Genomic DNA, 13,586 nt, shown 5'->3' with positions numbered 1-13,586 from the left:
CTTCAGTGTCCTACTGCTGATGCCAAAATATCAAGCCAGCATGTCTGGTGAGGTGGGGTAGGGAAACCAGAAGTGAGGATGAATTGCCAGCATCTGCCTGGCTCTGGTTGCTGTTCTGGGCGCCATGCTGTGGTCTCTCCCCAGGCTCCTCCCACAAGCAACACTGTGTCCAACTGTGTTATAGTTGGTTCTCACACATGACGCCAATTCACAGGCAGGAAATGGCCTATGCCTCTTTTCCCCGTCTCTCTGCATTCTGTCCTTGATACCAGGACCTCAAAAGCCTTCACTGGATCCACTGTACCTAACCTCTAGGCATAAAAGGTCAAGATGTAGCTTTCCTGACAATTCCAATATGTGTGCTCCCCTTGCCTTCATCAGGAGGGGGGTGCTTGTTTTAATAATGGAGTTATTTTGTTGTTAAAAGTTACTTTGTGTTTTATAAGTGGGTCTTTGTATGCACATACAAGCACCCAAGACACGTCCTTGTCAACACTTGTTATTGTCTGTTGTTTTTGCTGAAACCATCCTCGTGAGTATAAAGTGGCATCTCACTGTGGTTTTCCTTGCAATGATGCCGAGCATCTTTTCACATTCTTTCCTTTGTTTTCGTCTCTCTTTCTCTCATTAAGGAATGATCAGAGCTGGAGAAACATAATTCAGTTGCTTGAGAGTTTCCAAAGGAAAAAAAATATCTTACTCATTTTTATATTCACAGCACCTCACACAATGTAAGCACATAGTAACTGCTAAATAAACGTTTGCTGAATTCATGAACAGGTGACTGATTGAATGAACACACAAAGCATTCCCATTCCCTTTTGTCCTACCCAGATCCTTCCCAGAATTCCATTTTTTAAAAATGTCTGATGAGAGTTCAGAAACCCTTGAAGCAAACTCAACAGATGAATCATGGCTTGCATGATGCAAAAGTAAACCAAGAAAAGCTGTGATATTTAAAAATATAATCCTGGATGTTATCAAATCTCACTTTAAAGTCATGTATCAGCCTCCCAAGAAGGAACATTCTTCTAAATTAAATTTTGAGAAAATCAATTTCTAAGAAAGTATGAAAATAAATCATTTTCTTTGCTTTCCTTGATGGCTTTTTTTTTTCCTGAAAATAAGCCTCAGTGATCTAGTTTAATAAAAAGTTTATGAAAATGTCATGACAAGATATTCAATAGGCATCTGTCATTTCAACCTCGCTAATCTTCACTGAAACCAAGAAGAGTTTACTGAGTCAAAAAACTCTAAGAACCATGATCAGGAGAAAGAACGATTTTTGTTTTCTCAGCCTCTCCCTTCATCTCCCAACAAATCATGCCTCATTTTGACTTTTTGGTCATATCTAAAATTACAAGGGAGAGACCCCCCCCAAAAAAGGAATTTATTTATTTAAAATGTGTGTTTATTCTTACATGTTTAAACTTCAGTCACCTTCAAAGAAGTCTCTGTTTGATACGAGACACCTGTCGAGACACTTTTTCCACTGCTCAAAACAGTTTTTGAACTCATCCATTTTGATGTGTTTTAGTGCTTCTGCCATTTTTGTTTCACCTCTTCCACAGTGGCAAGACATTTCCCTTTGAGGGCTTTTTTTTAGCCAGGAAAACAAACAAAAAGTCTCTTGGGGTCAGATCGTGTGAATAGGGAGGGTGAGGCATGGCGGTTATGCTGGTTTGGGTCAAAAACTGAACACTCAGCACATTCATGGACAGGTGCACTTGTAAATCACTCATCATGAAATGGGCAAATGCATAGAAAGAATCTCCTTGAAAAAAATTCTCTCACAACTATGCTTGCTGGGACACTGATACTGATGGATTCCTAGAACACTTGCCTAATGGGGAAAGCCTGTACGACAAGAGGCTGGTCCTTCAAAAAGATAATTCTGGTTTTGGGGGCCCTACGTGCTTCTTTGATGAACTATGGATGTATGTTAGACTGGATTTGCCTTTCTGAATCAGTTTCTTGTGTAGGGCCCTCATCTCCAAGGTTAGGGAAAGAAGTAAAAACAGGTTTTTTGCTTTTAAGCTTTAGCTTCCCGGGTCGAGGAATTTAAACTAATAAATTCACTGTACACCACTCAAGAGAGTTATCATGGTTGGATTTTCTCTTTTTCTTAATAAATAAAACGTTGACCATTCCTCACTACCCAGTGTTGTTAGATTATGTTCCAATAATATCACAAGTTTACCTAATTTCGTTTCAGATGGCCTAATTCGCTCTACTAAATGTTAACTCTATTTTTAGAAAAAAAGACCAACGTAACTTATCCTGGAGGACTAGAAGTGAAGAGATCTGGGTTTTAGTCTCTGCTGGTAATTTCTAGTGTGACCCAGAGGCCTGTTTCCCCACCTCAAAAATACAAAATCATCTCCAGGACCTTCGGCCATTACACTTTCTGAATTTATTGCATGGGACTGTGATTCCAAAGCAGACCGAGTCTTTTAAGATCAGATTCTGGACCGGGCACTATGGCTCAAGCCTGTAATCCCAGTACTTTGGGCAGCCGAGGCAAGAGGATTGCCTGAGCTCAGGGGTTTGAGACTAGCCTGGGCAACTTGGTGAGACCCCATCTCTACAACTAAAAATATATATATATATTAGTAGGATGTGGTGTCACGTGCCTGTGGTTCCAGCTACTTGGAAGGCGGAGGTGGAAGGATCACCGGAGCCCAGCAGGTCGAAGCTGGGGTGGCCGTGACCGTGCCACTGTACTCTAGCCTGAGCAACAGAGTGAGACTCCAACTCAAAAAAAAAAAAAAAAAAAGATCAGGTTCTGAAATAAGCTTGGTGAGAAAGAGTGTGTTACCCAGAATTCAGAGCACTCCGGGTGTTTCAGATCCTGGCCTCTCTTCTTGACCCGTTGGTTCCATCGCCTTCCTGCCACTCCCACCTGTGCCACAAGAATGAGCACTCCTGTTTCTAGGGCATTCTGAGATCCTGGGCCCAGCGTTACCGCTATGAGTGTACGATCCTTACTTCATGAAGAAATGAAGCCATAGTCTTTGGTTTCATTAAGTCTGTTCTGCGTCACCACCGCTTGTCAAACTTGTTCTGTCTCTGGCCATTACACTTTAGAAAAAAAAGTGGTTAGAGCGTGTCTTTGACCTTAATAGGATTTTTTTTTCACGTTCTTCTTTTTATCTTTTTCACAGGGTACATTCCCAGTTACCTGGATAAGGACGAGCTCTGTGTAGTGTGTGGAGACAAAGCCACCGGCTATCACTATCGCTGCATCACGTGCGAAGGCTGCAAGGTAACTGCCCTGGGTCCGGGAGCACAGAGCTCAGCCCGGCTCCAGTCCCCACCCTCTCACCACCCCTGCACCCTACCAGAATGCAACGTCAAGTCTGAGTTCAAATTAAAACCAAATGCTGGCCGGGCGTGGTGGCTCAAGCCTGGAATCCCAGCACTTTGGAGAGCCGAGGTGAGAGGATTGCCTGAGCCCACGGGTTTCGAGATCAACCTGGGCAACTTGGCAAGACCGCGTCTCTACAATAAATCAAAAAAATTAGCCGGGCGTGGCAGCACACACCTGTGGTTCCAGCTACTTGAAAGGCTGAGGCGGAAGGATCGCTGGAGCCCAGAGGTTCGATGCTGGGGTGGCCGTGAGTGTGCCACTGCACTCCAGCCAGGGTGAGGGAGTGACACTCTGACTCAAAAAAAACCACCAAATGCTAACACCCATGGCCTGTGATCGTCCAGGTGTCTGGTTGTGCTCTTCATTTCTGACATTCAAGAACTGATTTTTTTTTTCCCCAAATCATCAATAACCAAATGAAGTTTATGAGAATGTGACGTCTGGTCTCTTTATCTCTACGTTTTTAAAAAAGAAAGAGAATCCATAAAATGAAGAGAAATGACTCAAACTCTTACTTTTTAAGAAGCAGCATAGATCTTTTTCAGCATGTCATCGTCATCTCAAGTCATGACTATCCCTCCTCGTTTTATCCAACATGCTTGAGAAGACAGAGTTGAAGGGACCTCAGGCTGCTTCTCCACTGTCAGTCCGAGAGACTAGACTCTCTGTAAGGGTTCCAGTGGAGAATATCTTTGAGGCTAGCCTCAGTTGTGTTCTGAAATGATCAGAGTGGCTTTCCGCACAGGCTGCAGGTAGTAAGTAGGCTCTGGTCATCCATCAGCTAATCGTGTGTGCTACAGACCCAGCTTCATGAGACGCTTGACAAGAACACCTCGGAGACCCACAGTCTATTCACTTCCCTCTCACAATCCCCATCAGCAAAATTAAGACAAACTTTCTGGAAAACACTTTCGGATCCAACAACCTAGCCTAGAAAAGAGAAGTCAACCATAAAAGCAAGCCCAACCTCACCCAGAGCCGTGTCCAGTGTTCTGCTGTGTAAGTGAGGAAATATTCAAAGTCAGGGGAGGACTTTTTACATTGTTCTCTTGTTAAATGTTTCATTTATCTTTTATATTTAAAAGTAAATGACCACAAGATATAAATCCCAAAGCAAAAATTGTGTTAAAAAAATAAGCACAGGGCTGGGCGTGGTGGCTCACACCTCTAATCCCAGCACTTTGGGAGGCCAAAGTGGGAGGATTGCTTGAGACCAGGAGTTTGAGACCAGTCTGGGCAACATTGCAAGACCTCATTCCTATAAAAAAAAATATACAGTTTAATAGTGTTTGAGGAAAATTCCTAGTTTTTCCTAGAGCTTTACTTAGTTTATTTCCCTTTGTGTATGTACAGGAATGGTTTGGGGAATTTGGGGGTAGGAAAGGGGGAGTCTCCTTGCATGAATAAAGAAGAGAAAGTCATATAGGTCGCCTCAGTTAATAAGTTCTTTCTTGCCAGGCTCGGTGGCTCAGCCTGTAATCCCGTGCCTTGGGAGGCTGAGGCGAGTGGATTGCCTGAGCCCGCGGGTTCGAGGCCCGCCTGGGCAACTTGGCAAGGCCTCAGCTCTACAATAAATCAGAAAAATTAGCCGGGGGTGGTAGCGCGCGCCTGTAGTTCCAGCTACTCGGAAGGCTGAGGCGGAAGGATCGCCGGAGCCCAGCAGATCGAGGCTGTGGTGCTGGAAGTGGCCACTGCACTCCAGTCTGGGCGACTGGAGTGAGACTCCAACTCTAAAAAAATAAATACATAAAAATAAAAAATAAATTCTTTCTTTTCATAGCTCTGATTTAGTGGGGGAATCTCCATCTCCTGGTTAGAATAATTAAATATTTTAACAGTACAAGTTCCCAAGTCATGCAAAATCGAGTCAATACTATGACACCAACCCTTTCCCTAATAAGACTTTGGCGCTTTATTAAAACATAAAAATAAGCCGGGCTCGGTGGCTCAGCCTGTAATCCCGTACCTTTGAGAGGCTGAGGTGAGTGGATTGCCTGAGCCCGCGGGTTCGAGACCCGCCTGGGCAGCGAGACCTCATCTCTACAATAAATCAAAAAATCAGCTGGGCATGGTAGCGCATGCCTGCAATTCCAGCTACTCGGAAGGCTGAGGCGGAAGGATCACCGGAGCCCAGCAGGTCGAGGCTGCGGTGGCCGGGAGCGGCCACTGCACTCCAGTCTGGGCGACAGAGTGAGACTCCAACTCAAAAAAAAAAAAACATAAAAATAATAAAAATAAATAAAAATTTAAAAAATAAATTGTCTAAAAGAAAACAAAAAATATAAAACATTTCTACCTTCCCTTTCTTCTCTTCCTTCTCTTCCCCAGCGATTCCCTTTCTTTCTGCCTTTTTTGTCTGGAAGCCCCCAAAATCAACGTGTTGGGTCAGTCTCAAACCAACATGTGGCCTGTTTTCCCCTAATGGAAGATTTTCCAGGCAAATTTGCTACTTTTCGTGCATGAAATTAGGAAGCATTTAGGAGAGGACTGTTAAAAACGTGGAGGTTTCCACCCTGTGGAAAGAGGCAGTTTCGAGGGTCCCAAGTCCTCATCTCCGCAAAACCGTCGAGATATGCATGTCCTTATCCACGCAGATCCCTTGACCTCTTTGACGGTCCTTTAACAAAGCCTGGGCTAAGATTTGCCATTACAGCTAGGAAAATAATGTCTTAGGGAATTTAATGAAGCTAATTACAGGGATGCCCTGGCTGTTTATTAATTAGCCAGACTGTCTCTTAAAAGCACCGTTTTATTGGCTTGGTTTGAAAGTAATAAAACTACACAACTCTAGGTGCATGCTCGCATTCCAAAAGCTCAGTCCTTCAAACTAGCCTTTTTTTCTAAATGAGCCCCAATTTACAAGGCTTTCCTTACCAGAATATGCAGCACTGAGGTTCTCTTAAATCAGCGCCTAATGGTACATTTTGAATTCTGGGAGGAGAGGCTCTAATGAAAATTCCATTTAGTACTTAATTCCCCAAAACTCAACGTGCTTTACAGAGGACTTAGTGCATCATCTGTGGTTGACTTAAACCAAGGGAGAATTGAGCCTATTAACCTGTGTCCCCGCCTCTTGTGTGTCTTCACGAATGATCAAGAAGTCAGCTAGCCTCTTTCCCAAGATCACACGGTATTTGGGGCCTGATTTAGCTGAGGTTTTCCGAAAAGAAAATATAAAAAAGCGTGTGGCACAAAGCTAGATTTCTCAGCCTCTGTGTCTTCATCTCAGATCAGAATCCTGTTCCTAGGACGGCCTTCAGCATAACATCAGACAAGAGCTTGGGGGGGGCGGGTTATGCAGATCACTGAGTATAATGGCAAAGCATCCTGGGAAATGACAAAAGAGTGTTTCATATTGCAACACAGTCTTTACAAGAGGTGAAAGATGGACAAGGTTCTGCTTCGTACATTGGTGAGTCTAACCTGTCATTGAAAACAATTTCTACCACATACTTGCGATATGGACATGAAGACTCTTTTTGGCTTATTTTTGCCCTAACAACAGTGAAATCTTTTGCAGAAGCCATCTCTGTTGTGATGTGCCTGTTTTTACGCTTTTTTTTTTTTTGAGTCGGAGTCTCACTCCATCCCCCAGGCTGGAGTGCAAGTGGCACGCTCATGGTCACCCCAGCTTCGACCTGCGGGGCTCCAGTGATCCTTCCACCTCAGCCATCCAAGTCGCTGGAATCACAGGCATGCACCACAACGCCTGGCTTATTTTTTGTAGAGACGAGGTCTCAACAAGTTGCCTAGGCTGGTCTCGAACCCGTGGGCTCAGGCAATCCCCTCTGCCCCCCAAATTGCTGGGGTAACAGGCTTGAGCCACCGTGCCCGGCCATGCTTTTTTTTTCTTTTAGAAAGAATGTTGATACTTCTCCACAGTAAACCAGTTTTAAGGAAGCATCAAAGCTTTTTCACAGCTACCCAGATATTGAACTAGGAGAGAGACTTAGCTCTTTCTCACATTGATTAGTGCATCCTCTCTAAGAACTAAAAAACGAATCCAATTTTTCTCTGAATTCAAAGAAGCATGTCAGATATTGATTTCTGAAAGCAAGACCGCTGCTCACCAGGAAATCACCAATGAAATATATGTTCTTATTTATTCTCCAGGGCATCTCTTTATCAGCTCACTTCTCAAAGAATTTTTTTTTTAATAAATAGACTATTTTAAATGACTTCTCTTCAAGTTCTCTTCTAGGAGTTAATTTTTTGTCACTTTTTAAGTTAAGGGATCTAGCATGTTTATGATGACTCAGACAAAGTGGTCCCTTATCATATATCAAAGTATACTTTATTCGTGCTTAAGGAAGGCTAGCATCTTAAAAGAGATTTGGTCCATGAAGTGCCCAAGAAATGTCCTCAGAGGTAAGCCACAGCAAAGACGGCCCAATGAATAGCAGAGCTGGCCACCTCAACTCTTTCTTCAAAATAAGCAAAGTATCAATCATTTCATTCATCCGAATAAGAAGTGCACAGAGTAGCCCTTTCCGTGTTTTCCTTGCGTCTGGTGTATTACACTTCATTCTCTCCTTAGTATTGTCTGACCCTTAAATGTGCTCCCTGCCCCACCGCCAACATGAGTTCACATCAGAGTGTGAGGGAGGAAGGGTCTCCCCAACTCCAGATGCACCCAGCATTCTCCCCGGATGCCTTGGACTCTGGTATTTCCACCTCTAGGAGGTTGTTGCCTCTTCCAGAAGGAGGTACGCCACCCACCCCCTGCCTGTACCATACGTCTTCTCGCCAGGAATCTCTGGGTTTCTTCTTCCCTCTGTTTCCCTCCTGGGACTGAGGGTTCAGAGGCAGAGGAGGGAGGGCTGCAGGGAAGCTTGCGCTTCACCCGCACGCTGTGCTCTGACATTCACGCTTTGGCACAATTTGCCCACCTTGCTCACCCAGCAAAGCATTGCTGACGTCTCCAGCAGCTGCCCCGTGTGAGCTAGTGAATTCCATCATGGCACATCGCCATCTTCCAAACGGTTAATGGTGAGGGACACAAAGCCCAAATATAGCATGACAGTTTTTCAGTTAGAACTTGAGCGATGGAGTTGGTCAGAGATTTGCACATGTGCGCCCAAATTTAGTCCATTGGCCTCCATTATTTCTGGTGTTTTTCTATCTGATTCTGCTTTGCCCAATAAGAAATCTTACCTGGTCGTGTGTGGTGACTCAGCCTGTGATCCCAGCACTTTGGAAGACCAAAGCTAGAGGATTGGGGCAACTTGGTGAGACCTCGTCTCTACAATAAATCAAAAAATCAAGTCAGGCATGGTAGCACGCACCTGTAGTTCCAGCTACTTGGAAGGCTGAGGTGGAAGGATCTCCTAAGTCCAGCAGGTTGACGCTGGGGTGGCCATGAGCGTGCCACTGAACTCCAGCCTGAGTGACAGAGTGAGACTCCAACTAAAAAAAAAGAAAGAAAGAAAAAAAGAAATTCTACCTTGGACCTTTTCATGATAAGGAAGAGCTTTTGTTTCTAAGTGAGAACTATGTTAGTGGGTATATGTACAAAATCAAAGCTGAAGAAAATTAAACAGAATGACAAGAGTTTAGGCTGAATCTAGGCCACCTGGTATTTCAGTCTCTCTGTTTACCTGGCAAAGTTAGAAGCCCCCATAAGTTCTAGCAAAGGACATCCATCAAAACCGCTTTATGTCTATTCTTATTAAAAAAAAAAAAAAAAAAGCTCATTTTGTTTGCTCTTCTACCAAAACAGATAAAACTGATTCATTGGAGAGGTGGTGGAAAAAGGACTATTTATAATCTGTTCATCTGAAACATTTAAATAATACAGAAACATTCCTTTTATTTTGCATCATAGAAGCAGTTAAGCAAATAAGATTTGCAGTGCGATTCCTGGGTTGCACGCCAGGTCCGGCGTGTACTCACCACGTGATGTAGGGCGAGTGATTTAGCCTGTCTGAAGTTTACTGTTTTCATCCCTGCAGTGAAACTAGTAAGAGCGCCTCCCTTATGAGCCTGGAGGGTGGATCACAGGATCTGGAAGGGTCTCCAGCACTTTGCAAGGTGCCTGGCGCATAAGTGTTCCCTGCCATAATTAACTCCGACCATACGGAATCCAGTTGTCCAGAAAGTGCCAGTATTGTACCTCCTTGAGAATATTACATAAGTCACCCAAAACTAGAACTAAAAAGCATCCTCAGACGCTACAGAGACACTCTCTAGTGCCTTAAGAAAGGAAGAAACACAACACATTGAACTGGTAGGTGTATGTCTACAGATGGGAAAGGTCTGGTAGAAAATCTGAAATGTTCGACCCTCCAAATGCTGTTGTTTAAAGGCTAAGTGAGTCGGTCATGGCCATCTCAGGAGCCAAAAGCAAGAATTAAACTGAATCTCTCATGGCACCTATTTAACTATGAAATGATTCAATTATTAATAAAGTATTACAAGGACCCATCTTGTTATTTTTTCCTTCACTTTCCTCTTAACCTTGGACGAAGCTCTTTTATTTTCCAGCTCCTCGTGGCTTAATCTGGTGGCATAATTAATCTAGCAACACCTTATGAGATAAGACAATATATTTTATTGGATAGAAACTATTCAATGTTTAGAAAAAATAAAAACAAGCCCTAGTTTTTCCCATGAGCCTTTTTTTTCCTTGAATAAATGACCCCCCAAAAAAGGCACTGACTCTGTAGGCCTTGGGCATCTCCTTCAGCTTCTCCTTCGAATTCTCCAGATCGCTGTGGACCATTTGTTCTAGATTTGCGTATGGAGAGCTAGAGGCCCAGATACAGGCCAAGGGCCAAGTTTATCCTGTGGTTTAGCTTGTGGTTATGCAAACACAAAATTCTAGAGAAGATGAAATGGTTGTCTCTTGTCTTTCTTTCTCGTGTAGGGTTTCTTTAGGAGAACCATTCAGAAAAATCTCCATCCATCCTATTCCTGTAAATATGAAGGAAAGTGTGTCATAGACAAAGTCACGCGAAATCAGTGCCAGGAATGTCGCTTTAAGAAATGCATCTATGTTGGCATGGCAACAGATTGTAAGTAGATCTTCATTTGCTTCCTATATTCAAGGAGTGTTGGTTGGGAAAGGGTTGGAAGTTCAAGAGATCAACCGGGCAGAAAAAGAAAGCGGGAGGCTAGCTGGGCTCGGTGGCTCTGCCTATCATCCCAGCACTTTGGGAGGCCAAGGCGAGTGGATTGCCTGAGCCCGTGAGTTTGAGACCAGCCTGAGCAACTTGACGAGACCGCGTCTCTACAATAAATGAAAAATTAGCCGGTCGTGGTAGCATGCACCTGTAGTTCCGGCTGACTTGAAAGACTGAGGCAGAAGGATCGCTAGAGCCTAGCAGGTCAGCACAGGGATGGCCATGAGTGTGTGCCCAGGCAACCGAGTGAGACTCCAACTCAAAAAAAAAAAAAAAAAAAAGCAGGAACCTGTGTGGACAGAGAGGGGAATACCTGGCTTTTTTCAGGTTTGCCCTGGAAGGGATGTGGGATCCATTGCTGAATGGTTTCCATCCCACCCCTCTTATGTCAACTCCTAACTCTCAAAGTATGGAGGGTGGGGAGGAAGAGTGGCTGGACCATCCCTGTCACCTGTGTCAGATGGTTAGCAACATTCTGTTCATGACAGATTCCAAATGAGAGGTCTTGCCCTTTACCTGGATAAGTTATCAGTTCATGTTTACCTGGACAAGGTATCATCTCACACATGGCGTTTGTGTGGTGAGAACCTTGTGGACGAGTCCTAACATTTTTTTCAAAAGCAAAGACAGGAACTTGTTTTACAGACATTTTTGGCGACGGGGCACTGGCAGAAAACATCGTGTTCAGAAATTTCTGAAGAATGTGAAGTTGAGTGCTGTTGCGTGAGTCATGCTGCAGTTGGTTGTTTGTTATATTTTTAGCAAGAAAGACATTCCGAGCCGAAGCCGTCCCCGCTGGTTTTCAGAGTGCTACGGCATATGGTGGCGAGATTAGCCCTCGGGGTCTCTTCTCCCCGTGCTGGGCAAGGGATTTGCACCAGTCACTTTAATTAATCTAATCATAAAAATAAGAATCATGTCGTTCAGAATGTGTGGCCTCCCTTTTGGCAGGGATCGGTGTTAATGATTTCTACTGGCATACTTTTTTTTTTTTTTTTTGCACATCCATGAGGGAATCCAACTCTCGGTCCAAAAGAAAAAGAAAAGAAAATGCAATGAAGCTTTGAAAGAAAATAATCATGGCTTATATTTATGTAATAAATAGAATTCTTTCCATGAGAACAAAAAAAAAAATTTGTGGAATGTTCTGGTTTTCCCATTAAACCACAGAATGGAGACTCTTAAAAAAGAGAGAGGGTTGTGTTATCCATAATTATCCATCACCCATCCTCTGAGAGTTAGGAATTTACATGAGGGAAGTGGGAGAGAAATGTGTTAGGGAGTTAGGCTGGAGGTCCTGGGCTAAGCCCCACCTCTGGCTACGTGTTTTTCTTATCTTTATCTTTTCAAGACTATGTAGCCTCTGCTCACAGTGTGTCTGATAAGGACATGTGAACCTCCTAATGCTCACCTTAGCCAAATGCTTAGACATGTCACTGTGATGAACTGTCATTATGGAATATTCATTTCATTGTTCCATTGAGCAGTTTAAGGTATGAGTATTTGTGTGATTTAAAAAAAAAACACTCCGTGTTGATATAGACTGTGTGGAAGGAAGTGTAGAATATCGCTTACTTGCTCGTGACGTATTAGAAGAGCTCAGGCTAGGCTGGGTGTCGTGGCTCACGGCTGTAATCCCAGCACTTTGGGAGGCCAAGGTGGGAGGATTGCCTGAGCCCAGGAGGTTGAGGCTGTGTGGAGCCAGGATGGCACCACTGCACTCCAGCCTGGGCAATAGAACGAGATCCTGTCTCACAAAAGGAAAAATGAAAAAAGAAGATCTCAGGCTTCATCTTCAGAAAAACTTGAGTCGGCCTTCCAGATCTGCCGCTTGTTAGCTGTGTGACCTTTGAGATTAAGCCTTGGCTTTTCCTCCTGTGAAATCCTCGCCTGCCTCGTAGGGTTTTCGAGATTAAAGGAGTTGAAGCACACCAATTGCAGCAGCCCCGGGGGCCCTGGAAGCATCTGGGATTGGGCCGTGGGTGTGAACCAGAATGAAGGGCCCGTTCGGACTTCCCACAGCTGTAAATGCTCACGTGACTCCGACAATCCAGTCAATCCTAGACGATCTGGGATTGTATGTTCTATCTGTGGATGAGCCAGGCTCACAGGTCCTCTTCTGCCTTCTGTTTCTCTTTTCCTACCAGGTCACACCTTCACGGAGAAGTGGCCCTGGGACAATTATGTTGTGGAACTGGAGGCGGGAGGCCTGGGTCTTGCCCGGGCTCTGCCATAAATTTGCTGTGTGAACTTTAGGCAAGTCACAACCTCTCTGGACCAACTTCCTCCTCTGTAAAAGGAGAGAAGGGGACCAGGTGATACCTAAGGTCCCTTCCAGTTCTAAAATACTGTGGCTCTGTCATGGAAAACATGAGCCAGGCCAAGCGCGGTGGCTCACGCCTGTCATCCCAGCATTTTGGCAGGCCGAGGCGAGAGGATTACTTGAGCCTAGGAGTCCGAGACCAGCCTGGGCAACGTAGTGAGACCTCGTCTCTAAAAAATTAAAATTAAAATATTATTTAGAAACAAACAAACAAAAAAAACCCCAAGCCTTTCTATTCCCTTGATAGTTACTAGGAGTCTAGTGAAACGGTTTTGTTTTGGAAATTAACCTTGGAAAGAGAGGCTTCTTGTTCCCTGCTCTTATTATCCTTTTGCCAAAATGATAAAGTCATGAGCACACTGACTGAGTACTTATAGTGCACCATCACTTAAGTACCCTGTAGGTATAATGGATCTCATTTCATTGAGGGAAAAATAAAAGTTCAGAGAGTCTAAGAAACTTGCTAGAGGTCACACAGCTAGAATGCGACTGTGTCAGAATTCAAACCCAAGTCTTTCTGGATCCCAAAGCCTGGGCTCTTGAGCCACCACGGGGGGTTGACCATGGAGAGGACAACACAGGCCCCAGGGAGGCTCCCTTCAGGGAGCCCAGAGGACTGGGGTGCTTCTTCCTCTGAGGAGGGCTCACGTGCCTTCCATTTCCTGCTCTGTGACGTTTCTTTTGCTTTTGTGTGTCCCAGTTTTTCTTTTCTTTTTTTTTTTGTTTTTGAGTTGGAGTCTCACTCTGTCACCCAGGCTGGAGGGCAGTGGCA

At 44.3% G+C, this 13,586-nt stretch overlaps 1 protein-coding gene across 4 annotated transcripts in view; it reads left to right on the top strand.

Annotated features, from left to right (window-relative positions):
- THRB (thyroid hormone receptor beta) overlaps positions 1-13,586 on the top strand; it is a 205,783-nt gene that overhangs the window by 163,059 nt on the left and 29,138 nt on the right. For all 4 annotated transcript variants that reach the window (XM_008049671.2, XM_008049670.2, XM_021708376.1 and 1 more), the window contains 2 exons: positions 3,165-3,265; positions 10,236-10,383. In XM_008049671.2, coding sequence (XP_008047862.1) covers positions 3,165-3,265; positions 10,236-10,383 — 249 coding nt within the window. The remainder of the gene's footprint in view (positions 1-3,164; positions 3,266-10,235; positions 10,384-13,586) is intronic.

Source organism: Carlito syrichta, unplaced genomic scaffold (assembly GCF_000164805.1).
Source record: "Carlito syrichta isolate Samal-C Ts95f unplaced genomic scaffold, Tarsius_syrichta-2.0.1 Scaffold135914, whole genome shotgun sequence".
Classification (NCBI taxonomy): domain Eukaryota; kingdom Metazoa; phylum Chordata; class Mammalia; order Primates; family Tarsiidae; genus Carlito; species Carlito syrichta.
Note: the sequence above shows the minus strand (reverse complement) of the source record. Positions and strands in the feature narration are given on the sequence as shown.